The 26,806-nt window shown below is 36.7% G+C and overlaps 1 protein-coding gene across 10 annotated transcripts; it reads left to right on the forward strand.

The window, feature by feature from the left end:
• Nucleotides 1-34: 34 nt before the first annotated feature.
• On the forward strand, nucleotides 35-26,073 carry BRD9 (bromodomain containing 9). Of its 10 annotated transcripts, none has more exons than XM_080381195.1 (18): nucleotides 35-161; nucleotides 1,337-1,557; nucleotides 3,261-3,393; nucleotides 5,054-5,114; nucleotides 6,008-6,152; nucleotides 9,145-9,255; nucleotides 10,038-10,213; nucleotides 12,059-12,187; nucleotides 13,025-13,157; nucleotides 15,217-15,292; nucleotides 16,964-17,059; nucleotides 17,837-17,969; nucleotides 18,741-18,852; nucleotides 20,459-20,497; nucleotides 20,959-21,030; nucleotides 22,411-22,513; nucleotides 24,154-24,321; nucleotides 25,081-26,073. In XM_080381195.1, the coding sequence occupies exons 1-18, from the start codon at nucleotides 89-91 to the stop codon at nucleotides 25,179-25,181; spliced, it is 2,082 nt and encodes a 693-aa protein (XP_080237321.1). In that variant the 5' UTR covers nucleotides 35-88; the 3' UTR covers nucleotides 25,182-26,073. The 10 variants fall into 10 exon arrangements, with proteins under 10 accessions (XP_080237321.1, XP_080237323.1, XP_080237324.1 ...); XM_080381197.1 differs by having other exon boundaries at nucleotides 12,098-12,187; XM_080381198.1 differs by having other exon boundaries at nucleotides 10,098-10,213.
• Nucleotides 26,074-26,806: the final 733 nt, after the last annotated feature.

A 26,806-nucleotide genomic window follows, 5' to 3' on the forward strand; every position in this document is an offset into this window, starting at 1 on the left:
GACCTTCCTCCGCGGCGGCCGGAAGGGCTCGCTCCGCCCCGGGCGCTTCCGGGGGAGCCGAGGGGCGGCCGCGACTGGGGTATCTGCCATGGGGAAGAAGCACAAGAAACACAAAGCGGAGAAGGCGGAATGGCGCTCGGCCTCCGCCACCGCCTACAGCGGTAAGAACCGGGGGGGGGGACTGGCTGGCTTTGCACCGGCGGGCGCCTCTACCCCCTCCCCTCTCACGGCTGTCGGCAGGACCCGGCGCCCCTTCGCGGGCTGGGCCGCGGCGCCTGGAGGGACGGGCCCTCGCCTGCGTGCGGGGGCTGCAGGGGCAGCGAGCGCCGCGGGGCCGGGCGCAGGTGCCGCCCGGTGTCGCTCGGGGAGCTGCGCGGAGCGGGGGCGAGGGCAGGTGGCGCCCCGCGGGCTCCTGAGCGGCGGGGCTGGGGGGGGCGGCTGGCGCGGCCGGGGGACGCGGAGCGAGCGCTGGGGCGAGGGCAGCGCGGCCGCAGCCCGAGCGTCTCCGCGATGCGCGGGCGCTGGGTGCCGGTCGCGGCCCAGCAGAGGTCGAGGCCGTTCCCCGGCGTGCGGGAGCCGGGAGGGCGGGCTCCTGCCTGCGGGGCGGGGCGCTGGGCGAGCTGGCACACTTTGGGATTCGCCACCATCAGATTCATGCACGGTTATGTGGCTGTTAATTAACTTGCAGCACGGATTGGGTGGAAAGGTCCGTAAAGGTTCCGCAGCTTACGGGTTAGCTGTGCGCGCTCCTTGTGGGAGGGTCGGTCGCTTGTGGGCCCGAGTACCTGGTGTGAGGGGGTGAATTTTTAGTATTGCGATGCTGTTTCGCATGGGAACACATATCTCGCTACCTGGCCAACAAATATTGGACCGATCTTGTCTGTATTGCTAACTTCCCAGGATGTAATTGTATTTCACAATCGCCTTGTTTGTGTGGGACATTCTGAGTCAAAATAATGTGTGCGTTCTGTTTCTTCAAGAACACCTGTAGGTTGTTAAACAAAACCATATGCTTATATAGTATTGATTACAAAATTTGGTAATAATACTTGGTTTCACCTTAGTCTGACAAGGATCTTGCAATGTTTTCGGGGAAAGCCGAGCAGTTGGTTCCTTACATATTATAAGTTTGTGGAAAATCATGACATAACATCTGCTGAACAACTGTTTCTTAACTTAGATTTGCTAATCTTAGGCATTATTTTTCTCTCCAAATATATCTTGTATATTTTCAACCTGCAACAAATTCTTGTAAACAATATTTTTAGAAGAAGCATTGGTAATTGCTGTATCATCTTCATGTGCATTTATGAAATGTTTTGCTTTTATAATTTAGATTATGTGGATAAGCCTTTGGAAAAACCTTTAAAGCTGGTGCTTAAAGTCGGAGGAAGTGAAGTGACTGAACTTTCTGGGTCAGGGCATGATTCTAGTTACTATGATGACAGATCGGATCATGAGCGAGAACGACATAAAGAAAAAAAGAAAAAAAAGAAAAAAAAATCTGAGAAGGAAAAAGAAAAGCATTTAGATGATGAGGAAAGAAGAAAGAGAAAGGTAAGCTCTGATTTATTTTTTTTTAGAATTCAGACATACCAGTTCTCAGATCTAAAATCTGGCGCAGAGTACCAGAACCACTTTGTTGTTGTTTTGAACCACTGTTGCAAGAAGCTTATTTTTTGGAGACAGCACTTCACAAAATGTAGAAAACCCCTGCGGTGTGTTGGTGTATTTCTTCCATTTAAAAGAGATATGCCTGTCATGATTTTTTGAACAAAGTAAAAGCTTGTTTCTTGTAACTGGTTGTTTTTCTTATCCATTTGCTTTGTCTGTAGGTATGAATGCTTCAGGTTTTAAGTTGGATGTTTTGTATTTCAGCCAGGTCAGAAACATGTTTTGCTACACTTTGAGAGGTGTATTTTCAGCTTTTCAAATAAATCTAAGTTACGTTTCTGTTCCTGAGATATGTCAGGTTATTTTAGAGTTTGAAATGAGTATGTTTACTCAGAACAGCTTTCTGAAATCTGATCTGTTGAGTACTGTCGTACTAGTCTTGTTGGCTCTTGTTTAGAATAACCTGCATGCTAGGCTTTGTGACTTCATTAGTAGCAAATGATGTGGTCACCTTCTTAGTTGTCTGTGTTGAACCTTCAGGAGTTAGACTGAAATCAACAATTAGGCATTGACGTACAGCTACCTGTACAATTTCATTTTAATAGTACTCCTTTTGTGTACTAATGATTTTTTTGACCTCTGCTATTTTAATTCTCTTCTGTCATGTAGTTTTACTGTTCTCATAATGACAGTTTTTCAGTACTACTGTGTATACACATATGGCCAACAGCTGTCATTTTGAATTGATTTATTTGGTAGGTTTGTTTGCTTGAAAGTGATATATCTTGTAGGATCATTAAGAAACTCTTGAATACAGGGCAGATTGTACAAAGAAAATTCTGCACTAACATTTTCAACTGTTTCAGTTAAGATTATGGCTAGGACTTGAAATGTAGCAAAACAGCTGTCTTTAATACAACATCTTGCAGTATCAAATAATTTGTTTTACCTTTGCTAAATTGTGTGTGTGTATATTTGGATTTTTTTCCCCCTAAGAACTTCGTTATTAGTGCATGGAAAAGAAGCTAACAGATAAGTAACAAAACTGTAGTCTAAACAAGGTTAATGAAAGTATGCTTTTTTGTGCAAACATGAATAATGACTGTAAGATTATAGGTATGACTCGGGCATGCCTTTGCTTTGAAGCTCAGGAAGAGATAATTAATTGCTACCACTGTTACAGAGCGTTTCTTACGATTCTTTTGTAGGCTTCCTAAATTATCATGTACTTTACTGATTCCTGTTTAATGCACCAAACAACAAAAACATTGATCAAAGCAGAGCTACAGACTGATCTTTACTGAACAGTAGATCAACTTACTTTACTCTCCAGTGCAGTTTATTATCATGCATTTTTATATATAAATAGCTTCAGAGTTTAACATTCTTTTCAGTAAAAGTATAGTAACTAATGGTAGAATGATAGTATACAAAAAAAAGTCAAAAGGTCAACAGTATTAGTTTTAATTGAAGAAGAAAACTGAGAAAGTGACAGTGAAAATGTATGCAATATTGTTTAAACCGTATCATGGCTCAGATGTAGAATGAGTATTCCAAACAAATACTACTGTCTCTTACCTTTTGGTATGTGGGGTTGCACATTCCAAGTATGTTCTTCTAAAATCTGTCATCTCCTGCTGTGCTAGGAAGAGAAAAAGAGGAAAAGGGAGAAAGAACAGTGTGACACTGAAGGAGAAACTGATGACTTTGATCCGGGGAAAAAAGTGGAGGTTGAACCTCCTCCAGATCGTCCTGTCAGAGCATGCAGAACTCAGCCAGGTGAGCAGTGTGAAAAATTAAATCATCTTGGGTGTTTTTAAAAGCACGCACAACAATGCTTATGTCAAAGGTACCAAAATGTAAATTTTCCATGCAGATTTACTCAAATCTAGAGACTGTTTTTTCCAACATCCAGAACTCTCTGCTATCTAAAAAGTCAATATTCCTATTGGTGCGTCTGGGTTTTAATAGATTTGTTTTCATGTGACTGAACTTGCCAAGGACATCTGCCTCCAGCTCCTGTTACTTGGCAGAATAAAAGTATTATTGAGTGTAGTGTTTCCCTAATCCCTTCTCCATAGCATTTCCTCAGCATTTACAGAACGATGGTCAGAATATCTGAAACTAAGGAAAAAATCCTGTGGAGACTGCTTAGCTGTTGTTACAGTCATTTTTTTTATAATTTATGTGGCGTTTTCATTTTAGTATCTCTAGTTTCATCAAAAGTAAGTTCTGATAGAGCGTCTCTGAAGACCATAGTCCCCCCAGTTTTCATTTAGCAATCTTCTTTAATTCTCTTCACCAGCCAAAACACTTACCAGTTATGTGTGGTAACTTCTGCATGCTTAATCCCTTCAGATTTTGCCATGTTTTCTCTACCTGTATAGCCATTGCTTGTTAGTTAAAACTCAACATTCAGTGGAATCAATGGGAACTTTTACTTACGAGAATTTTCATATGCATCATGGTCTTAGTACGCGTATGCCTGGAAATGGAACTTGGTAGCAAAAAGTTGGATCTTTAGGAATATTGTGATGTTTGTTTTGGAACACTGCCTGTTGACTGGTCAAGTAACTTATTGAGGAATTTTCTGTTTATGACTGCACATTAAAATGAGAAATGGTGTCCAACTGTCAAGGTGACCTGATAGGGGTAACTGAAAATTTCTTGTCAAAGCTTTCTGTCTCTGGGTAGTCTGGAGCCTTGAAAAACTGGCAAGCTAAAATCTGATGTCTGTAAGTGGCAAGACTTCTATTTTGTCTGCTTGGAAAATGTCCTTTGAAAGCATTTGTTACTTCTTTTGGTTAAGGAGGAAATTGTCTCTCCATTATCAAGATGAAGAGTTGGAGTTCTAGATTTCAGCATGCTTCTTTAGTTTTTCAAACTTCACATTAAGCCAGTGTCTCTGAAGTAATTAATGTGTAGTGTTTATTGTTTAATCTGTACAGGAAGTGAAATTCTAATCAGTACCTCTGTTGCCAGAAAATCTGCATGTATTTGTCACTCTGACTGAAAAGATTCAGAGAAGCTAATTGTGTGGGTGTTACAGTAAAAAAACTATTAAAATTGCACAGGTAACATGTAAGAATGTGGATTTCCCAGCTGCAGTATTTGAGCAACCAAATTTCCCTTCTGTATAAATACGTAACACCTTACTTTCACATTATTTCACATTAGTGAATTCTCTTACAACTACTAGACTTTTTAGCATTAAATCTGGTTCAGTGTCTACTAATTTTTAATGTGATTAAAACTCAGTAAGTAGTAAAGAAGAAATAGCGTATGCTTAGAAAGCTGATGTGCTTCTGCTTTGAAATCTTGACTTTCAGGTCAGTATAAGTTCTACAGATTTTCTGTCTGGTATTTATTTTTCTAAATCCATAAATATACCTATATTCTGTCTCATTGCACTTATCTGTGTTTCCATCTCAAACTGCAGCTGAAAATGAGAGCACACCAATCCAGCAATTACTAGAACACTTCCTTCGACAGCTTCAAAGGTATTGAGCATATTGTATGTACAGCTGTGTCAGCAGTGTCAGTGCATATTTATATGTGTTACTTTACAACTCCTTATCCTGATTTTCTCTTTGAAAATAGTTACTGAAGACTGGCTGTAATATTTTTGGTAACCTTTGCAAACATGTCAGACCTGGTAGTTTTTAAAGATTAGTTGAGGGAAATTATTACCAACTATGCAACTCTAGCTTTTGTCAGGAAAGTGCTTTGGGTAGAGGATACATCGCCATTATAGATTTATTAAATATTAATGACTTAGTTTAGGAATTAAGAAACAATTATGAATTTTAATAGTTTAAAAGATTGAACGGTTCTCAAGAAATTTTGTTTTATTGTGCGTCATCTGTCAAATTCCAAAGCAAGTTTATACCTGCTTACTTGATAATCCTGTTAATTTGGAGAGGCTTTTTACTTTGCTGTTTTCCGTAAGATGTTAACCCTGTATCTCATGTTGTTGGGGTTTTTTTTAATATCCTTTTCTATTACATAGCAATAAACTGAATTTGGAACTAATTAAAAAATACTAAACACTGTAGTTATTTTTAGAGGACCTCACAAACAAGAGGAATTGGAGAAGTTACTACACAGTGAAGCCAAAAGACTCAGTTTGAAGTGTAGATAGAGACAGATAAAACATAGAAGAAAAAATGAAGTAATTCAGGAAACAGCAGAATTTCTTCCAAGAAGTCCACATGTGTAACCAAAATTCTTTCCTGTATCAGGAGATTTTTCAAATATGCTTCTGTTTTATGAGAGTGCTTTTAGTGTGTTTTCTTTTAAGTAGTAGTATTCTTTTTATACCATTAATGTGGTATCAAAATAATGATAACTTTGTTTGCTGATATAAATCTAAATTTATTGTTTTTATTTTTAGGAAAGATCCTCATGGGTTTTTTGCTTTTCCAGTCACGGATGCCATCGCTCCTGGATATTCCATGATAATAAAGCACCCCATGGATTTTGGTACGATGAAGGAAAAAATTGCAGCAAATGAATACAAATCAGTCACTGAATTCAAGGTGAATTGATAGAGATTTAGTTAATTTCAGAGCTCTTTAGTAAGAAACTGAAGATTCTTTTTAACTGTAGAAGCCTTTCTTATGTAATTATTTTAATGAGTATTTTTTCAGAACTGAGCACTTTTGTATATTCTGTGTATTAGAATGGGTTTCTTGCTTTGTTTTTCTCTGTGGCAGCTCTGTATTTGTCAGACTCTGCTACATTTATGGAGGAAACCAAGAACATGCTTTAAAGTTCTATGGAATTCATGCTGCTGGACATAAACAGGAGTAAGACTATCACAAAGAGTTAGGCAGTTGAAGAACCTGGAGCTCTTTTTTTTTTTTTTCTTTTGTAGTGTAGACCTGGTTAGATTGATTAAAAAGCAATTTTGACGTGTCTGCCAGAAAACTGTGCAGATACTGACATTTTGTGTAAGATTCAATAGCAACTACATATTTTCTATCTTTAATTATCCTGTTTTCCATATAACTTCTTTTGGAATGATCTTTTGACAGACATGTACTTGGCAAGTTTATTGGCAGCTTGCCTTAACTATTGCTGTATTGCTATTGCTCTAATAGTTTATTGGATGCATTGCGGTTTTACAGACAGTGCAGTAAGAAATCTTTTCATGGTATCACCAGCTCCTGAAGGAAAGGAGTTTTCTTGAACCGATTCATGACATTCTGTTAGCTGCCTTCAGGATTACTGTTTTCTAGTGTAGATACAAGAATAGACTTGATAGCGAGCATTTGCTTGCTTCTATTCTTTTGAAAGGTCTAGCAAAGCTGAGCAAAGAATGGCTTATGTTTCCTGTAGGTGCTTTGCCCAAGATTCTTTTTTTTATATGTATGCTTTCTTTTTCAGAAAAAGTACAGAGATACACAGGAAATAGTAAAGAGGGATTCATAATATTGTCATCAGCAATGCCTTCAAGTCTCTGAATTCTGTTGGCTTGCTGGGTTGTCTTATTGAGCAACTTAAAAAGGAAGTATGAATGGGAGCTCTGTGGCTCTGGTTAGTTACTGGCAAGGTTACAACATTGAAACTGGTGGGCTGGCATCCTAAAAAAATGAAAATCTTAGTATTGTTTAGACTGACATTCAGTTCTTTTCTGAAGGAGTTTGTTTCTGCTGGTACTCTGAGGAGCAATAAATGGTTGCTAGAAGTCTGCCCATCTTACAATGTCAAAGAGGTTGAACTCCCTTTCTAGATACAAGTGTAGATAATTGTGCTCATGCCTTTGTAGTTCTGTGTAATACAGAAATTACATTTACAGGTTTTTAACCTCTAAAACAAGACCTGCTCAAAGGGTTATCTTTCATTTCTGGTACACCTATTCTAACTAACTTGAGACTAGTCACAAGCCAATAAATAATCTGAGTAGAATCTGCAGGACCCATTTGCTGCATTTAGAAGAGGGGAAATTGCTGCAGAAAACTAATCAGGTTTGCTGCTGAAAAAAGGGTCTACTTCAAAGCTGGACAAGCAAAAGACACTTCTCCATCCCTTTCTGCAGCACTTCAAAGGCCATCCCTAGATGTATAGCTCATGGGCTTCTTTATCAGGTTCTTGATAGTTTGCTTTTCTATGTCACCATCTCAATTTCTGGTTTTGTGATGGTCTCATTAAGCAAAGGCTTATGGCTTAGATGCCATAGAGAGTCATGGGCTGCCAATTGTAGCTCACTTACTTGCTTAGTATGGGCTTGATGTCAATTGCTAAATGATTAGGATAGTGCTGCTGTGACATCCCTGTATGGAAACAGGAAATAAAACACTATTTTGTTTTTACAGACTCTGATCAGGATTGCAGTAGAGCAAGGCTATTTTTCATAAACATTGGGTGCCAGAGAAGCTCTTTAGAAAGATTTCTATGTCCAACCACAATAGTAACGTCCAAAAATCGTTTGTCTTGGCAAATCTATTCGCTGGTCTGTAAACTCAATGGGTTAACTTGCCAAAAAGCATGCCATTCTGTTTGCATACACTTTTGCACATAATCAAGTCATCATCAAATATCATGGACCCATGGACAAAAAACATTTGCATTTGTGTCTATAGAATAAATGCAGCCTAATTGTTTGAACAACCATTGTTTAAATATTGAAAAGTTACTAAGCGAGAAAAATGTATTCTTTAATCATGCACCAGTGTAATTTGTTAGGATCTAATTTGTGAAGTACTTGGAAAGACTACTGCATGATTCTTCATTATTGATTTGCTAACTTCAGAAATTTTCAGAGGCATATAGGAATGACTTTTTAGTTCAGTGTTTCACAGAGCTTCTAGTAATGCTTTCTGTGCTTTACAGATCGGTAGCACGTGACTAGAAAAAAGGCACCCTAGAAAAAGCTTTTGCAATCTGCAAGAAATGTTTTCGGTTCTGTTTACGGTGGAGTGTGTTGCACCTTTCTTTTGGAACTTGCAACAGTAAAAATTACTTTAAATTATATATGACAGATGATCAGACTTGGCTGTCCTGTTGTTGCATGTGATAAGCATCTAGAAGGCTGTTTCTTATGCTCTGAAGTTTTCTTTGTTTGTTTTTGGTTTAGTGCAAGTGACAAAAGAAGTGGTCAAACTACTAGAATTATATCTAAGACACTGTGCATCTTTCTGATGTTGTATTTCTCAAGTCTGTTCTGATTTTGAAGGTGGGAAAAATTCTTAAATGTACTTACCTTGTGCCTCAGTCTTTCTATTAATTTCTCCATTTCTTCTCTTTGATCCGTTTGCATAAGGAAGAAATGTTACACTTGGCATTCATGGAAAACTTTTTTTTTTTTAAGTAAAAAGCCCATGCCAGACAAAACTGAGCACCTTGAAGAAGCAAAAAGGACTCAAACATTTGCAATTCTGTATTACTTTTTGGCTTGCCATTTACTCCATGAGCCTTCTGCTAAAATACTATTGTGTTCTTCACAGAGCTGCCATGATGGAGTAATATCTTCCAGTCATTTAATAGGAGTTCAGAATTTTAACAGCTCTTTTGTTTTGTATTTTACAGGCAGATTTTAAACTGATGTGTGATAATGCAATGACTTACAACAGACCAGATACTGTTTACTACAAGCTAGCCAAGAAGATACTGCACACAGGCTTTAAGATGATGAGCAAAGTAAGAGACCTATTTAAGAAAAAGTACCAACTCTTTGGGGTGGTTTTTTTTTTTTTTTTTTTCATACTTGAAAAGGAACATAATTAATAACAATGATAGGGGGGGTTTATCTATCTGTGATTAATTACAGCAGTACCTGTTAGTGCCGCTATATGTAAGAGCTCGATGGCATTCTTGTTATAACCATGCTCATTTTTCTCAACTTTATTTGCACCACTGAAGTCTGTAGGAGCTTCTTCCTGTGGCCTCAGTGGAAGCAATTAAGATTCACACATATAAAACCGAACTGTAAAACATTGCTTCTGGCTGAAACTTTGAAAACAAGGTCTAACTTAAGTTTTATTTTGCATAAAGAAGAAAACTTTTCTTTTCTGAAGGTGGTGGGTTTAAGGGAGGTTTCAGGGGTTTCACAGATGTGCGCCTAAACACTTTTTACTCATACAGTTGTCAACCCGTAAAATGAAGTTATTCTGCTGAGCTGCTCTGTGTGTGTGCAAGTGTGTGTGTGTGCGCGCGCATGTGTTGCGTTTATGGTAAGTTTTGTGTAAAACAGGCAGTTGTCTTTGCATATGCAGTTTTGTTTGTTTGTTTCTCTCTTGATAGTTGGGCTGCAGAAATTCTGATGCCATGCTACCATGACCAAATCATGTTGCATCGCCATTGGAAACGAGGCATTAAGAACAAAATAAGGCCATGGCCATTCCCATCCCATCCCATTATCATAGCATCTTGGCTATGAGGGAAAGGTTAAGTCCCTGCCGCTCTGTCCTTTCTGATTCTAGGAACGGCTGTTAGCTTTGAAGCGCAGCATGTCGTTTATGCAGGACATGGATTTTTCTCAGCAGGCAGCTCTTTTGGGTGATGAAGACACAGCAGTTGAGGAACCTGTCCCTGAAGTTGTTCCTGTACAAGCAGAGACTACCAAGAAATCAAAAAAGCAAAATAAAGAAGTTATTAGGTAAAGGTTTTAATGGGCATGCTTACTGGTTTGTTGCAGCTTTTGTAATACTAGACAACGGCAAAAAATTGAGCAAAAAACCTCCTTTCAGCCTGTCTCCTAGTGGCCCATAGGATAAATGGGCAATTTTATTGTGTTGTATGTTATTTATTATTTAAAGAACTAGTTAATAACCCAGTGATTCCCAACTTGAAACAAACAGTTCAAAGAATGACCACATTCAAATTGATTGACTGTATCAAAATCTAATGGGATCTTTCTGGGAGGGCAAAGTGGGCCCAGGTCAGTAAATTATTGTATTTCATTTTAGTCTTATCTGACAGGATATAGAGGTACAGGAGATTTTTGTGGAGCAGATGATAACATCTTCCTAATGAAATCTTATTAAGCTTCTTGGTAAAATACCTTGCTAGTGCCAAGCTATCTTCCAGGTAATAGGCACCCCCATGTCACAAAATCATGTTTTTCTAGCTAAAATCTAATTTTAGTCAAATTAAAGGGATTTATTTTCTATTTTATAAGGAGATTTTAGCAGAAACTGTAATTTACAAGCAAAATCTGTTATTCAGTGTATATAGATATCCTAGGATAGATGTTGAATTTAAATTGTAGAGCATTACATCGACTGGATTCTTATGAAAGTAAAATGTCTTAAATGATCTGATCATGTAGATGTTCTGCAGGCTTCTTTTTTAAACACCCAAAGTAAAAAAGTAAAATGTAACTTGTTATTTTAACAAAAATGAGAAAGCATGAAGTTGAAATGAGAGATTAGAACTTTAGAGTTATAATCAGCCACATGTGTGTTTTGTTACACTTCAGGCATTTTTGTAATCCTGCTTAATGTCTGACAGAAGTTGTATTTTAATGTAGTTGTTTTGTGGAAATAGGAGACTGCAGTATCCATCTTGAAAAATAATTTTAAACTGCATGATTATTTTTTTTTTGGCTGGAAGTATACTAATATGAGCATACAGGAACATCTGTTGCTGTATCATGGAGAATTAGCAAAGTGTAATTTGTTCTTTGTTTAATGGATTGTGTACAGGAATTAACTGAAAGTACCTTTCTGTAAAAAAGACTTGCTTGCGGGCGAGGTGGTGTGGGTTTTGTTTGGTTGGATTTTTTTTTAATAATATGATTATTTGGTTTGTATGGTGCCCAGAGTAATAGTTTTTTTCTGTTTTGATTAATTGTTACGTAAGCTGCATTACAGAAGTAATTTTGTACTTTGAAGGTAACCACATGAGAAGTGGCAAGTACAGATAGCTAACAGGGGAAGAAATTAAGACTGCCAAGCAATATAGTACTGCTCCGTCTTTAATATCTACCTTAACATACAATTCAGAGAACTGAAAGTAACGGACCTTTAATTTTATCCTGATACTAGTTTCCTTGCAATCAGTTGTGGTATAAATTTACTTTGCTGTTCTTCTCAATGTTTATGTAACTTCAGTGGTTGGAATTTGTTTGTTTTTTTCTAATTAACCTGACCTTTTAAAGACTTGCATTTTGGCATCAGTAGGAGAGATACTATTCTTTTTGATGTACAGTAAGAGCTTTGGGGGGAGAATCCCTCTATACTGTAGTTTAAAAAGTGACTTAATCACTTGGACATCCTAATAGCTAATTTTTGAAAATTTTGTCCAGGATGTTGCAACCTTCTGAATATTATTTAAAAATTCTTGTCCGTTAAGTATTCTGTAGAGTGTGATAGAAAGTGCTAGTTGCTGAGGAGTTTCCTGCTGTGTACACCCTTTCTTGAAGTTTCAATGAAACAAAAATCATATAACACGTTTGTCTCATAAGAGTATGATCCTGTGATCTTTTTATTGTCTTTAATAGCAAAACTTTCTTGTGTATCGGATCTGAATCTCTATACAGAGAGAAATTCTTAGCTAAGCAAATGGAAGAAGATAACCCAGGACAGAGAAATGGATTTGGTGTGAGGAGATGCTCTACCCAGTACCTAAGGTGTTTGGCCCTAGTGTCTAATGTCCATATAATGCCCTGAAAGATTTTGATGTGCAAAGTTTGTTTTAAATACATAATATAATGAAGGCTGCCATATTTTATGATATCTTCAGACCTCCCCTTACAATACTACCTTTCTCTGAATTTATGTAATTGCTAAGATATATGTCCTGTTCCATCATAGGTATGCTTATTTGTTATGTTTTTATTGTTTTGATGCTTTAATGAAAAGGGATCTACTGAAAGATACATGTTAAATTCTGTAATTTCAATGAGAAACAATGGTGTGATTGATACTAATTAGGAATACTAATTGCCAATATTAACAAACATAGGAATTAAAGGACTCCTGGTTAGACTGGGAGCAGTGTCCTACTTCTACAGGCAACTAAGTGACTTAGTCTTCATAAATGCAGCCTGTTAGCTTTTTTCTTACATCAGAGTTACAGAGTCTCCATTCCCTCATCATGTAATTTCTTTTCTTCATCCTTCTATTTGGAATTTGTGAAAACAGCATATTTTTGCATGTGGGAGACTAAGGACAAATACAGCATTCACCTTGTATTAATGCAATTTTACTCCCAGTCTCTGTTTTGTAATACTTCCTTTATTTGCATCAAGGTACAGAAAGAAATTTTTGATGTTAAGTAGTTTGGTAGTTCTCAGCATGTGCTGCAAAACTTCAGTTTCATATGATTATAATTCCACTTAAATGCTGAAGTAGACTGACACTGGGAGAGGAGTGGGACTAATTGTTCTCTTTAGCAAACCCAGAATTCAGCCCTTTGTTTTGTTTTAGCTTTTAATTTCTACAGCTACTCCTCTTCTCTTTCTTAGTTGCATATTTGAACCTGAGGGAAATGCGTGCAGCCTGACAGATAGCACTGCTGAAGAACATGTCCTGGCACTAGTGGAACATGCAGCAGATGAAGCTCGGGATAGGATCAATCGTTATCTACCCAACAGCAAGGTCTTCTGCACAACAAAGTTCACAATTCCATTTTTTGTCTGAGTATTGAATGCTTTGTTTCATCTTAGTAAACAGGCTTTAGTATTACATTTTCTGAGGCTGTGAAGGCTAGCATGTGTGCTATGTGGAATACCGGTATGACTATTGCCTGTCATTTAGCCCCTGAAGCCCACTGTAGGTTGTCCTAAATGGGTCTGAAGTTGTATTGTGTGTTGAACATCTCTAGAAATTCACTTGCAGAATACAGTGAAATGTTGCCCAGTCTTGGATGTGTTTTCCTTAATTGCAACCTTTGGCATTGAAAGTGATCAAAATAGCATTATGCTCTTCCTACTGTTGCAGCCTCAGAAAAAGTAAACTTTGGCATAGGTTGAAGGGTTATTAGGATTCCCCAGCCTCAGGTATTCAGGAAATTAAGTATTAAATTACTATTTTCAAGGAGAATTCTGGAACCTCTTGTAGTTCTGTACCTGCAAGTAGTAGCTGTCACCTGCAGTGCATTCTTGTGTGGGTACAAAATGCAGACATCCTTCAGTGACTAGGAGAAGATAGCAGTAGTTAGGCCACATTGGAATTTTGGACAGTGCTAACCACAGATTTGATAATCTTGGCTGTTACTCTCATATTGTTCCATGTGTTTAGTTTTTGTGCTGTTAGAAGGAAGAGCTCAGTGATGTTGTTGGTGCACTTTTCTCAGCACAATCTGTTTATGTGCTGTATTTTTCTTAGCTATGTGATAATTTCTTCATTGATTAGCTACGTGATAATTTCAATGATTCCTTCATTACTTCACGCTAAGGTTGGAGTGAATGCTACAGGCCTGTGCTGAGATACATTTACTCTGTTTCCCTTGCATTGTGTGAAGTCTGATTACTACCTTTGTCTTCATTTCTCATCGTCACATACCCCAGTGACCACTGCAATTGAAAAAACAAGTATGAGTGGCTTTTTAAAAACCCTTTAAAGCATTACCAGTCGTGCTAATTGCTAGCTTTACTGAAAAGGCCTTTTGTGCTGATGCAGTCAGGTTTGCAGTTGTTCAAGAAAGAGTTGTTCCAGGTGTGCAGCTCTTCATTGTCTAGACTGTTAATCAGCTAGACAACCCACTGCAGATGCCACTGAATCTAGGTAACACTGACACATTTCTTAGAGTTCAGCCATTGTTAACTTTTGCCATCACTTGAATATATTGTTCCTGCTCATTCTTTTTCCAGCATTTGTCACCTCTGGTTTTATTAGAGGCCAACATTAGGTTTGGCCTTGTGTATGGAGAGAGTTTTAAACCTTTTAAGGAGGGAAAAGAAAACAAAATAGGGGAGAGATTTATCATTCCATTTACTTGGAAGTATTTTACTAGTATTTCTTTAGGAAAAGCGTAAGTTTTCATTTCCCGTCTTTACTAAGAATTTACAGTCTCTTTTTTGCACGATTCATGTGTGGTCAGTTTCTGACGTCAGCTGTGTTTGTTGCATCAGTACTGGCTCTATCTTTAAAGACCCCGGTTCTATTGTCTTTCATATCTCTGGCTGTCTTTTTAGCATTTGTGTGTGTGCTCTGATAGGTCTGTCAAACTACTTCTTAAAGAACTCGAAGGTGTTCATAGAAGTACTTCTAATTAGAGAAAGTTGTGGATGAGATGAGAACAAGCAGTTCACTCTAGATTTGGAAATGAACAGTGAGGTAGATTGTGGAGTTACAGTTTTGCTTCTCGAAAGAAAGTACGTTCTAGGCTTGGCCGTCTGAAAGCCTGACTTCATACTAATTACAATGGTATTGTTTTTGTCTTAGATTCAGACTTTGGATCTGATTTAGGAAAACGAATAAGGAGTTTTATATATGACATGAACTTTTACTCCTAACTCTTTTGTTCTGAAGCATTTGTTAGGTGGTAGTAAATAGTGGTGACCCAAGATTCCCTGTATTAAAAGGAAGTACCAGTGCAGAATCTGAATACAGCTAAAAATGCTTATTATAGTTCATTGTGTAAGCAAGCAACTCCTCCTTTGAGTTTGGACTGTTTTGAATGATTGCTTCTGTATCTTTGTCATTCTATTTGCAGATTGGTTATCTGAAAAAAAATGGAGATGGAACTTTATTATTTAGTGTAGTAAATTCATCTGATCCAGAAGCAGAAGGTAAATGCCACAATCTTTCAAGCAAACTTTTCTAATGTTGAATATTCTAGCAGATTTTGAAGTCTTAACGGTACATACAGATCCTGTGTAGCATAGATGAGTTTAAAAAAAAAAAACTCCCCAAACCATTTTCCCCAACAGCTATATTTAGTATCTCTGATACAAATCCAGGATAAGATGTTTCTCTTTGCCTTTCAAATTTTCACTCTTCAGATGCTCTTTTCTACTGATACTGACAGTAAGATGGTAAAATAGTCGCTATTTATAATCACTTATATATTGCTCCAGTTGGAAGAAAGGCTTCTGCTCCATGTACCTTGTAGTGTTAAGATCTAATAGAAAAAAAATGAAGTGAATCAAAGTGCTGTAATCTATGTAAATGTGCAATGCACACATGCAAATTCATAATCATATCTTACCTTTTTTCATTTTTCAATTTAAACTGGCTAAATTTCAGTTTTAAATCAGTGAGATTTTGCTTAATTGTTTTTCTTTAATTCCTTGATCTTTTCTGTGCGTTTTTGTGTTACTCATATACATTATATTGTCTTATGCTTTCCACTTGTTTTAGTTTCAAGCTCAAAATGCAGAAGTTTTGAAAGTTTGTAATGAATGAAATGTCATAGTCTTTATGCTGTTGTATGTCATGTTGACTTCGCATTTCCTTCTCTGCACCTTTTGGGATTGGAATTCATTCACAGTTTGCTTCTTATTGCATTGATAAATGCATGAACCCTTTTGACTCACCACATTTCTGTTGATTTTTTGATACAAACCTGGAACTAATACTATCTATATTCCTTTTCATTTCGTAGTAAATTTTTCTGGAATGAAATCGAGCATTTTAGCTGCCATCATGCCCTTACCTATTTCTGAAAAAAATAATAAAATGAATGTAATTTAATACCTCTGAAGTCATGCCACTTTACACAGTGATGGTAATGGGAGCAGAGCAAGCTTCACTGTGTGTGCTGTAAAGTACTGTACTGCTTCCTGACATTTCTGTGCTCCAGACTAGTTACACTGAATTAACAGCTATAGTATAATCTGAATTTTTATTGTAGTTAATATTTTTTTATCCTGGTAAGGCTCTAGGGATAAACTTGCTTTCTGTTGTTCAGTAGTTGAGCATAATTACCACCAAATTTCTTAACAGCCAGAGATATTTAATATAACTGGAAGTTTCCTATATGTTGGGGTTTTTTTGAATTTAAAAGCATATTCCAAATTATTTCAGCCATTTTAATTGAACAGTTCTCAGAATTTTAGAAGAAAGAAATATTGTAGCCATAATGGTATTTGTCTTAACCAGGTTCTATACGTGGTGTCAATATAAGAAACTGCTTTTATCACTTTGTAATATCTGGATCTTGAATGTTTGTGAATCAGCTAATAAAAGAATTACAAATGCTGCTGTATACTTTAGAAGTGAAATAACCAAGTAAGCCGTAGATCTTGTGAATAAGAGATGGAAGCATGTTTAGAGCATGTATCTGAAATTTAGATGGAGGACCGGAATTACACTACCTATCTTTAATGTACAGATTGAAAGACATTCAGCTTTTATGGTAACGACAGCTTTTTAAAATAGCAAAATCTAAATATTTACCATACACTTTAAACATTAAAAAATAATAATTAAAAATTAAATACTTTTCTCAAAATTATTAGAGGAAGAGACTCACCCGGTGGATCTGAGTTCACTGTCGAGCAAATTATTACCTGGCTTCACTACATTGGGCTTTAAAGATGAACGAAGAAATAAAGGTAAATGCCAAAGAACATGTTTTAACTTTGTATTAATTGAATGTTGGGCAATTTCTTGATATAAAATAATTTCAGATTATACTTGTAACCAAATTAACTTTCATTTGGAGATTTCTATAATGTATAATTATTCCTTCCACAGCAGAATGCCATTTTAATTAAATGCACCTTTTTACTTACTAAGCATAACTTAATTAGGAATTTATGGATTAATATTTTGCCTTAGTGTTGTAGCCACACTAGAAGCTTTCTAATAATGGTACTTAATTTTCTCTGGAGGAAATAATTTTTCCTGAGCAACTGCACTTAAAGTTGAGGAAAAAAACCCCTTTTGATCATTTGCATTTTTGTATCATATGACAAGGATTTCACAAACTGGATTGCTTTTTCTAGTCTTACTGAAATTTTTAATAGTTTCTGATCTGCTGTCCAGAAACTGACTGGCAAACGAGAAGTGAAGTAGATGTACACAAAAAGGAGACAAAAGAGGAGTAGATGTACACAAAAAGGAGGGGCGGTGGGGTGAAGCTTTTTTGTGGGAGTTGGGTGGTTAACTTAGTTCTGTATTTTCCAGTAGTATGTTTGTTCATATGGTTAAAGTAGTTGTGCTGATTCTAGAGTCAGAAGCGTCCTTGAGATGCTGCTTTTGATTTCATTTGGAGTTAAAAAAACTCACTGCACTTCCTGTGTCTGCTTCAGAAAGAAAATTCTTTTTTTCCTCCAAGTGATCTATTACGCTTGTGTTAATCATTTGTTATCTTTCTTCTACTTGTCTAGTAACCTTTCTTACAAGTGCTAGTACAGCACCTTCCATGCAGAACAACTCTATATTTCATGATTTGAAACCAGATGAAATGGAACTCCTGTACTCAGCATATGGTGATGAAACTGGGATACAGTGTGCCTTGAGGTAAGTGCTTCCTTGTTGGGAGGCATAACTTTTCATAGCAATTTTATGAAAAGCAATTTGAACTAAATGTCAATTAGGAGCCTCCAAATCCTGCTATTTTTTTTTAAAAAAAACTTGTTTTAAAAATAACTCGCTATACAACTTGAATCTAGCTTTTGTCCTGGGTGGGGAGTTGTTTGGGTTTGGTTTTTTCCATTTGCACTTTTAAGTTACCCTATTTTATTGCAAGGCTGTTACGGATCTTGTCATAAGGGTCTTCAACCACAAGATAGCATACATGGTTGAAGATTTAGCATTTTATTTAGAACCCAGCAGTAAGTTTAGATATGCAAGTAATAGATTTCATGACTTTAAAACAGTGATATTTATCAAGGAGTTTCAAAACAGTTAAAAGTAACAATTTAATGGAAAATGGCATTTTCCTTTTTAAGTAAATCTTGGAGGGAAGGAATTAATCACAAGGTCTTTATGTTTGTTTGGGTTTCTTAACCCACTCCTAATGATAGTTCAAGTGAAAATTTGCTGGTAATTGTGAAAAACAAGTTTGCACATACTTTTACTTCCATCTTAAAAAATTAAAAAAAAAAAGAGAGAAAAAAACGCCCCTGTTTCGAAGGCCTTAACTTTTCTGAAGAAGCATAAAGGAGTAAAAGGACAAGAAAGATGCAGGTGTGGTGCAGCATAGCTGGGGAAAACCGTCGTGTAAGTTGAAATATTTTTTTTAATGAATGTAAACATTTTCTGTAATGCTTGTATCTCCATTCCTGCTAGTTTACAGGAATTTGTGAAGGATGCTGGAAACTACAGCAAGAAAATAGTAGACGATCTTCTGGACCAGATCACTAGTGGAGATCATTCCAAAACTATTTATCAGCTAAAGCAGGTGTGTCCTTGATGCACAGGAATGTCACAAGTTCACCAAAACAAGAATGGACTGGTTTGTTTTTTAATATTGTATGAGATGCTTTGTTTTCCACTGTCCGTTTAAGCAGTGCGGGCTTAGCTGTTCATGCAACCATGTGGCGAACCAAATTACAAACTGAATTAATCATCAGAGGAGTAACTCTTCTGCAGCTATATCAGTTGTCCAACGTGGTTTACTCTGTGACCGCAGAAAGGAAGAGGCAGGGGGGCGCAATGTAGCAGAGCGGAGAAGAGACCAGCCAGCTGAAGGTGTTTGGGCTGCCCTGTCACTCCATGTCATGACTTACTTATCTGCTTCTGACTTACATTGCAATGCTTTTTTTAAAGGATTTTTTTTCTTAATTTAAATGCAAAATATATTCCTTGTGGAAGGATTCATTATTTGGAACAGTGAAGTAATGTTGGAGAATAGATTAATGTCACTGTATATGTATCTATTACCCAACAATGCTAACTTTTAAATTAATGTGATATGTCTGAAGGAAAGTCTTGTTTCCAAAGGAGATTCATACTAAGACTGGAGAAGAGATTTTTCTCAGAAATGTGTATAATTCTTCTGGGAATGTTTGCATTCCCAAGACAAAATAGACTACCAGAAACTGCAAAATCTTGTTTCATGTTATCTTCACTTTGGAAACCACTCTTGGATTGAAATAACTGTCTACTGTTTTAAAATGGTGATGTTCAGAATGATTCAAGAATAAAGAAAGGGAAGCGGAGAGGGAGCATGGAAGGTACTTGGACTTTCTGATGTGGTAGAAATGAGATTATATGAAATCTCTGCAGACAGAAATAGAATAGAGTGGATGATATTAGGGGAAAAGGAGACAATGGAATGAAAAACACAGAGGAGCCTTCAGAATTTTCTGGGTGTTTTTTTCCACTCCCTACTGGAAAAAGATTATATATGAAACAGGAAGAAATGTAATGGATTAGTTAAAACATTCAAAAGTTTAAAAAGTTCAAAACCAGCATTTTAAATATTATTCTACATCTAGAAATGTGTGGATGCAACATGAATGTAGTTTTGAAACAAAACAGGTGCCTTTCCCTTTTTGCCACCTTGTTTCATGAATATTGTTCCATATGAGAATTTCTGACTCTTTCAAACGGTCAATGGCTGTTTACACTTAAAAATGCTCTCCAGTTGTGACACATGTAGATATGTACAGATTTTGTGCAGTTAAAAGTGTTTCAGTGATGATGTGCCATGGTGTTTTAGTCTCGAGTATTTTTTGCTGCTATATTTCGTTAAGAATGAGTATCTCTGACAGTACAACCCTAAATGTTTTGGAATCAGAAGTTACTGAAGTAATGACTGAAATACTGCACTTGAATATAAAGTTCATGGGCAGAAGGAATAGTGTAAGGGGACTTAATGATTAGTTAAAATGTATAATACTAAAATTTCAATTACACATTACACTGTAACTGTATTACAGATATGTGAAAAAGTTAGCTGTCTCTAGCGTCATTTTGTGTGTGAAGTTTAAATATACTTGAAATTGTACAAGAAAGAGGTCTTATGTTGAATAGAAGTAATTGTTAGTATTCTTTCTTTCCAGAGGCGAAACATCCCAGTAAAACCACTGGATGAAGTTAAAGTAAGTTATGGTGATAGTCTGTTTTGTTTTGGGTTTTTTTTCACTGGATAGTGTCTTGGCATTTAAAGTAGGGAAAGTGATGTTCTCTGGGCTTCCAACATTCAAATTCCTGATTTTATTTAATGTGCATCTGTTCTATATAATAATACAGAAAAGACTGGTAAGCGGAATGTATGAAGAAGAGGCTGTTAGGTTAGTCCTAAAGAGGCTGTTCTAAGAGGCGGTCCTGATTAGTTCTAAATTGTTTACGTGAATGTATATGGTCACCCATTACAGAAGAGCTAGTCTTTATGGGTTTTTTTGTAAAGGGTATATGCAAACATCCCAAAACATGATAGTGTTTTGTGGGGGCCTAGAATCTGATCATGGTAAATCAGTAAATTATACAAACTAAGTATTCTTAGGAAACATAAGTATAAGCTATGAAACGCTGAGATCTAAAATATGATTTGTTTCTTTAGGTTCTGCCAGTTCTCATAAAAGAAGAACATAAGTTGCGTAATACCTGTCCAGATTCTTCCAAACAGATCATGGTAAAATGGTTTATGTGTGGTTTGTTGTTTTTTGGTACCTTTTTTTTTAAAAAAAAAAAAAAAAAAAAACAACAAGTGAGACTCATTTTTCAGTGCAAAAATGTGCATGCTCTGAGGTAGAAGATTAAAATCAAAGTATATAGAATAAGCTTTCAGTACTTAATGGATTCTCTGACACTATATTTAGTTAGTGGCTTTGTTTGGTTGTTCTGTATTCTCTTGTTTATTTCAGCATGCATAATTAAATCTCAGAGGCAGAAAGGCCACTTAGGAATCTGAAAGCTACTCAATCTGCTGATGAATATTTGAGGCTTAACCTGCTGTAAAATTGGAAAAAAGCAATTATATTTATCAATTTTACCACATCCATTGAAAATGCCTGTTAGAAAGTAGGGGCAATGCAGATCTTATGCTTTCACAGCTACTAATCAAATCTTCCTTTAAGTGGTATAGGTTTTATCTTGCAAATTATTTGTGACAACAGAAGATATGTACTCTATTCCATGGCAATTCACATATAAATTTTACTAGCTGCTGTAATGTAATCCACATAATTTTTAGCTTTATAAATATTCGTTACGCTTTGTGGAAAGGTTTGTGTTTCTATAGAAGTTGACTGACTGATTAAATTGATTCATGATAGTGCTAAGTTTCATTTTCAGATACTGGTTGTGTGTTTACCTGCATGTCTTACTCCTTCTCCTGGAAAAGCAGCCTCAGAGAATTGTGTTAGAATGTGTTTTGAAGCTTAACAACTTTTTCTTTGATCTCTTACTTTTTGCCATTACATAGCAGTATTGCAACAGGTATGGAAAAAAATGAAATTGTTGTAGTTCAGGCTGTATTTCATTATCCAAATATATAGAAAAAATACTTGAGAGACCAGCTCCAGCTGACACTATGTGTACAGAGGCCCACCTTACTGGTTTTATTAGTTACATGCTGAATGTCTCAATAAAATCCAATGTTGCATTGAGAAGGTGAGGGAAAAGGGGAATTGGGAATGGTTCATCATGGGGGATACTGATAATGCTTCCCCCTGCCAGGGTTCTGCCATGGGACAGGGATGAGTTGAGCATGTAATTGTGTCCCAGGGGATTTCCTAATGTTGGTTTCAACAGTCCCAGGTGAGGAGATGAAATGAAAGATGTTTAGACTACCCTGCAGATCCCTTGCCATTCAGATGACTGGTCTGTCCTGGAACCATGCTTGAGCTACCTGTGAGTTGCATGTTAGCCGAGATGGTTATAAATGCTCCAGTCTCAAGTGTTGCAGTGCACACTTCTGAGAGTATAGATTCTTGTATTTACCTTAAACATTAAAAGTTGTTATGGCAGCTTGTCAGTACTGCTAGTCTTTCTGTTTCTTGTATTTTAATAGGTTGGAGAATCTGCTGGAGACAGTAACACTTCTGACTTGGACTTCCTCTCTATGAAACCATATTCAGATGTATCTCTTGATATTTCTATGTTAAGTTCATTAGGTAAGTAATTAAATATACAAGCCATCAATTACGGTTTAGTTGTAACATTTAGGGAAAATAACAGCTGGATTTTCTAAGAATAAAAATGTGTTCAAAAAGTAGTAATAATAAGTCTACATTTGACATAGGTTAAAGTCTAGGGCTTGTGCAAGATAAATGAAATGTTGGTCTGCTTTTCCATTGAGACATCTATGTGCTATCTAAGCTAACTTTTCGTGTACTACTGAAGAAATCGAAGTATTTGTACCTCACAGTTTTTGTAGATTTGCTTGTTTTTTATGTGTTCATAGTAGCATAAATCTTAAGAACCAGCGTGGAGCTTTGGCTCAGAGATGTTATTGCTTCATATGCTGTCTTTTGAAATAACTTGGGAGGTAGGTAAGTATGTGAAGCTCCATCTTATCACCACTTGGAATGTCCCAGAACAAAAAGCAGAAGAAACTTCAGGTGTTGGAAAGACTTTAGCTTCAAATAAGGCATTTGTATAAAAGTATTAGGGTGATGTTTCAAATACGTATCTTTGATAGGTATCCTTCTTTAAATACTGCAAGAAGTAATGTTCCCATTTCTGCAGACTGCTGAGCTGGATAAATGTCTCCAAAAATGTCATTAAAAAAATAATACTGCTTATGGTTTAAGATACTCTTAATTCAGAATATGAAAGATGCCAAACTATCTATTAGAAAACATAACCAAGGTAACTGAAAGCTTAAAGAAAGAAAAAGTTTTCTGTGGATTTTTCCCATAGGTGCAGTATTCTTTGAAAAGCAATTGTAAGCTGTGATTATGCTGTCACACGCTAATTTTGTAACAGTTCAATGAAAAATGAGTGTTTGTTTTATAGGTAATGTTTAGACATATCAATCTTACTATTAATTTCTTGCTCTGATGAAAGCTGCTTGTATTTTTCCTTCATCTTTCTTTAAATTACCATACTTCTAGATTAGAGTTTATGGCATTATTTCTTATCATAATTCTTAAAAAGTTAGCAAGGTCTGCATTAAAGAAAGAGAAGGAAAAGAGTTTATTTCCCTGTTAGAAGTTGAGGGAGGTAATTTTTAAGTATTCTGATGAAAGAACAGCGTATGTTGGCACATACTTCCAGTTCTTTCCAATTTCATACTTTTATTTGGCTTACAACAAAATCGGTATAGCTGGAGAAGATACTATTCTTAAAACCTTCTGTAATGGGAATTTCTTCACCTCCATCAATGACTTGTTCTATTTTAACTGTATTTTAAGTTAAGTATCTAAGTAATCTTTCTACTGACCTCCTTTCTTTTGCTGCAAACTAAATTCATTATTTCATGTCTAGTGTTTAACAGATGAGGAAGACAAATTAAGTTCTTACAGCTGTTTAAATACTGGCAGTCAGTTTAGTTTCAGCCGTTTCCCATGGCACTCTCCTTCATCCTCCCATATTGCCAAATGCATTTCAGTGTGTATTTCTCAAAACTAAAAAACAGATCCACAGCTGTTGCCTTGTAGAAGTGCAAAGGAAAATGCAAGATTGAGGTCGTTTGTGTAATAGGCAACACTTGTGTTAATTATTTTTGAATCTTTTTATAGTGACTTGGTAATTCATGAGTCAATCTGCATGTGCTAATTATGGCTCTTGGTTGGTAACTGGTGGCCCTTAGGGAAAGTGAAGAAGGAGCTGGATCATGATGATAACCATTTACATCTGGATGAAACAACTAAGCTGCTGCAGGACCTTCATGAAGCTCAGGCTGACAGAGTGGGATCCCGGCCATCATCCAATTTGAGTTCCCTTTCCAATACATCTGAAAGAGACCAACATCATCTTGGTAAAGTTACCTGTGTCACAGAAGTTGCAGTACTTCTGTATTTGAAACTGGTTAAAACTTGCATTTTAAGTTACTTAAATCTTTGCATGAAACTACTCTGGTAAAATAGTGTGCTGACTATAGGATCATGTTTTGATTTTTAAATACGCATGGCAAAGGCAACTAAGATGACATACTTTTGACCTGTGGAATTAAGGACGCCAGTTGTGGTTACGTGGTTTGTGATGAGGCATGATTGAAGTAATTGTGAAGTAAATTGATACTGACTGGCAAATCCCTATATGCACTTGCATTTTATGCTCTTAGAAATACTAAGGAGTACACAATATTTATTTTACTTAGGCATAGTTGTATGCAGCAAGTAACAGGTGGGATTCTACAATAACTTTCCATTGTCAACTGTAAAATTCAATGGTAAGACAGGATGATAGGGTAACATAACATTTAACAATTTAGTGCCGTTTCTGAGAAGGTAGGAGATGTTGGTTGAATGATACTCAATTACGTTTTGTATAAATGTTCAACTCGGACTAATAGAATAATGACTGCTTTTTCAAAAAGGGTCTAAATTAATGGCAAACCTTGTAATTTATTTTTCAAGATCTCCTGTTAAAATGTCATGTAAATGTGTTTTGTCTTAAAAGTCTGAAAGAAACATGTGAAATAATCACACTGTTTATATACACAAGTATCTCTCCTTTTTTTTTTTCCTGTACTTTTAAAGGTATTGATTGTTTTTTTCCCACCCATATTCTACAGGAAGCCCCTCTCACCTGAGTGTTGGCGAACAGCAAGACATGGTTCACGATCCCTATGAATTTCTTCAGTCTCCAGAAACCTCAAATGCCACTACTAACTAACATGACATGTACTATATATATTTTGTATTTTAATTGTATTAATGTTTTTATAAAGTTTTTGTCCATGGCAGAAACCTCAATTTTTATCCTCATTTCTGTGAGGATTCCTGTATAGTATTATCCTATATGCTGGATTAAATAAAAAATAAAAAAAAAATTAAGACAACCCAACTACTTGGTACATTGCTAACAACATGATGTACTAAACCCTGCTTTCTATTTGTTTGTTGAGGGACATCGTTCTCTACTGGTGTGTGAATCTTGACTGGAAAACAACAAAAAACGTGTTAGAAAAATTTGTATTTTATAGAAACTAAAAAGCGATAATTTTCCCAGTATCATGGCAGCAGTAATTAAATGTTTTGCAGAATTACCTACCGTTTCTGTTCAGGTCTTAACTTGAACATCTTCAAGGAGGAATATTTTCTTTCAGCAGTGGCAAAACTGCATGAATTGTCATTATTATGTTTCCCCATCTCCTAAGGCTAACAATCTGTAGAAGTTGTTTTTCTGTTTCCCCATATTTCTTAATCTTTTTTTAATCACTCTAGAGAATACTTGGTTTGAGAGTAACAGTACTTGGTAGTTGCATTAAAATGCTCACTATGAGAATTCTACCCTGGAGCTAAAAAGGATGGATGACTTTTGTGATCCCTTATGTGTTGAAACACAAAGAAAATATAATACTTATATTTTTTAATTTGATATGTATATTTACTTGGATGGAGAAAATACTGGATAAGGTGTGCTTTTCAGTAATTTTAAAATAAAACTTTTATAATTCAGTACTGTTGTAACTGGGGGGTTTTGTACCATTGATATGTGCAAGCTGGGCAAATGTTACAGATTTACAATATTTTGTAAATATTAATAAAAATGCAGAACCACTTTTGATGCTTGCAAATATGTTGTTCTTGCCAGGAGAAAATTTTCTTCCTTAAGTGTGAAATACTGGGAGACTTTGGTCTGGATGTTTGTACTGCTTCAAAAGATAAATTTCACCATGCCACATGTAGCTGTAAACAAAATGAACTGTGAATTTCTAGGACCCAGCAAGGAAGTCTGCCAGATCAAAGTCTTGACAGAGCCTGAATAGGAAAATCTGTTCACTCAGACTACATGTTCGTGGTCTGGACCGCTTCCCTCGTGCTCTGGGGTGCCTCTTCCCGTTCCTCCACCATGCTGCCAGGGAGCTGTGCTTTCTGCTGCTGTGCAGGTTTGTGTTGGGGCGGCGGTGGCACCAGCTGTGCCAGCCAACTGCTCTTCTCTTGCCACATGCCATTCATGGGACTTGCACCTGCACTGGGTCAGAAACTTCAGAGTTTCAGACCCTCATCTTTGCTTCCCCCGGTCAGTCAGTTTTGCAAGGCAAGGGAGCGGTGGCCCATCGAAGGGCTGGAAGTGCAGAGTGAGAGTCAGGAAGCTGGGGCTCTGGTGGGCAGCATTGCCCGGCAAAGACTGTTTGATAGCAAAGCCATTGCAGGGGTGAGCTGTCTCAGTTGTGAATAGCCTGACACCAGAATGAAAATCTGCAGCATATGTCTCACGCTGCCAGCACGTCATTGCTGTGTCTTGCCTTAATACCAGAGAGAAACAGAGATTTTGATAAGGTACTTTGATAAATC

Source organism: Falco punctatus, assembly GCF_963210335.1.
Source record: "Falco punctatus genome assembly, chromosome: 3".
Taxonomy (NCBI): domain Eukaryota; kingdom Metazoa; phylum Chordata; class Aves; order Falconiformes; family Falconidae; genus Falco; species Falco punctatus.

Bases quoted from the DNA above. Each gene is read 5' to 3' on its own strand.
- BRD9 (XM_080381195.1), top strand. From the start codon at position 89: ATGGGGAAGAAGCACAAGAAACACAAAGCGGAGAAGGCGGAATGGCGC. The intron at 9,256-10,037 runs GTAAGAGACCTA...TTCTGATTCTAG, and splicing joins GCTTTAAGATGATGAGCAAA to GAACGGCTGTTAGCTTTGAA. The intron at 12,188-13,024 runs GTGTTTGGCCCT...TCTCTTTCTTAG, and splicing joins TGCTCTACCCAGTACCTAAG to TTGCATATTTGAACCTGAGG.